We start from the raw sequence: 2,019 nt of genomic DNA, 5'->3' as shown, positions 1-2,019 counted from the left end.
CTTATGCCACTGAGCTATATCGCCAGCCCACTGGATTGCCTCTTAATTATGGGCCACAGTCTCCATGGGAGAAATTGCTGGACATCTTCATGAGTAAAGAGATTCTTGCTCATTGGCCTCCTCTGTCTGCTGTGGTGTGGATCACGTCTACCCAGGACATCTGTTCCTCATTTACCTTTCCTTCTCTGTGGCCATTTGGCTTCTGACAACCTCATGAAACTCTTGGGAGCCAGAGCCAGTGTTAGACATTTGTTTCTCCTCCTTGTCTTTGGCCCAGCAGGCCTTATTAAATAGATGGAAGGGCTGGGGATTTAGCTTAGCGGCATAGCACCTGCCTTGCAAGGGCGAGGTTGTGAGTTCAATTCCTGGTACCGGAAAAATAAAATAAATAAATAAATAGATGGAATTTGTTCTGCTTTACTGAGTCATTTTGATGACTTTAAGTGAGTGCTTGATTAAAACATATTCATTAGATTATTTTATATATTGAAGAAACTACATTGATGTGCAATGGTTCTTTGTTCTTTTGTAGAATTTAACACTCTTTTTCTTTAGTATCTACAGAAGGTTCATGGCTGAAACTCAACCTGCACGAGAAATATGACTATTATTACAACATTGATTCAAAAGAGAGTTCCTGGGTCACACCCAAATCATGGGAACCTAAGAAGTCATGGCTCATGGGGAAAGAAATTGAGGTAGGTGTTCATCCAAAAGTGTGCCGTGTGAAGATGAGTGTGTTGCTTTTCTGTTTTCCTGTCACAGTGTGATGGAAGGAACTAATTGACTTACTTGAAGACTAGACATGGAATAAAGTCTTTATGAACTGCAATTGAGTGTGGCTGCATTATGACTTCTATAGTTTTTTCCATTAACAAAACAAAGCAGATGAGGGGGAAGAAAGTTTTTGCTTCTTATTTGGGATGGTAGATTACCCTAAGAAATGAATCTTCAGGTTTTCCTTGACACAGTTCAGTTTGATTAGTAATAATCTCTCAGTTGTCAGCATTCAAAATGTCTTATTCCACCCCATCCTCAGCCTACAACTTAACATATCTTTACAATCAAAATGTCGGGTTTTTTCCAACAAAGTGCTAAAAAGGGACGCTCTGCTACTCTTGATCTCAGCCATCTCCAGGATGCTTCAGGAGCATAATTCAGAGTTTAGCCAAGAACAAGACTAGTAAACTTTGAATGTTTACTTTTTCCAAGATGGTCATAGTCTTAGTTACTTTTTTGTTGTGGAGACAAAATACCCGATGCTCAAAGTCAAGGAAGAAAAGGTTTATTTGTTACACAGTTTGTAGAGATTTCAGTCCACAGTCAGCTGGCTCCAAGGCAGGGTGGCATGGCAGAGGGGCACCACAGAGGAGAAACAGTTCATGGTGGGTGGAAGGCAGCAAAGCAAGCAAGGGGGCCTTACCAGTGTCTTTCTGCCCCTTTTATGTCCTATATAGGCTGCTGGGATTAGGGTGGATGCCAAACCAATTAGTGGACTGATTTAGTAATCATGCACCCTTCATCCTAGCACCCTTAATCCTAGCACTGTACCCTGAATCAGTCACATACTTTAAATCCAACAACTTCTGAAAAAAATACACCTGTAACTGAAGGAGGCTTTGGGGGCACATCTAAACAGAATCCATTACACCTAGCATCACACATTCTAAATACAGCCACCTCCAGAAAAGTCCCCACTGTGACTGCATAAGGATTTGGGGGAACATCTAGACACAGACCATAACATTCTGTCCCTCTACCCCAAAAGACTTATACATATCCCTTTATTCAAAAGCCATTTAATCCATATCCAAGAGTTGCCAAAGTCCTAACATTTTCAGCATTGCTAAAAAGTCCAAGTCTGATATCTCCTCTGAGATTTAAGGCAAACTCTTAGCTTTGAGCCCTTGTACAAATGAAAAGAAAGTTAAACACTTTCAACATTAAATGGCACAAGATAAACATTTGTATTCCAAAAGTTACAAATGGGGATAATAAGGGGCTGGGGATTTAGCTCAG

At 40.7% G+C, this 2,019-nt stretch overlaps 1 protein-coding gene across 2 annotated transcripts in view; it reads left to right on the top strand.

Annotated features, from left to right (window-relative positions):
* Window positions 1-2,019, top strand: part of Iqgap2 (IQ motif containing GTPase activating protein 2) — a 216,928-nt gene that overhangs the window by 149,229 nt on the left and 65,680 nt on the right. For both annotated transcript variants that reach the window (XM_005386040.2, XM_013514848.1), the window contains one exon: window positions 556-698. In XM_005386040.2, coding sequence (XP_005386097.1) covers window positions 556-698 — 143 coding nt within the window. The remainder of the gene's footprint in view (window positions 1-555; window positions 699-2,019) is intronic.

This window comes from Chinchilla lanigera, unplaced genomic scaffold (assembly GCF_000276665.1).
Source record: "Chinchilla lanigera isolate Chin_1 unplaced genomic scaffold, ChiLan1.0 scaffold00024, whole genome shotgun sequence".
Lineage (NCBI taxonomy): Eukaryota > Metazoa > Chordata > Mammalia > Rodentia > Chinchillidae > Chinchilla > Chinchilla lanigera.
The sequence above is the reverse complement of the archived record's forward strand: the minus strand, read 5'-3'. Positions and strand labels throughout refer to the sequence as shown.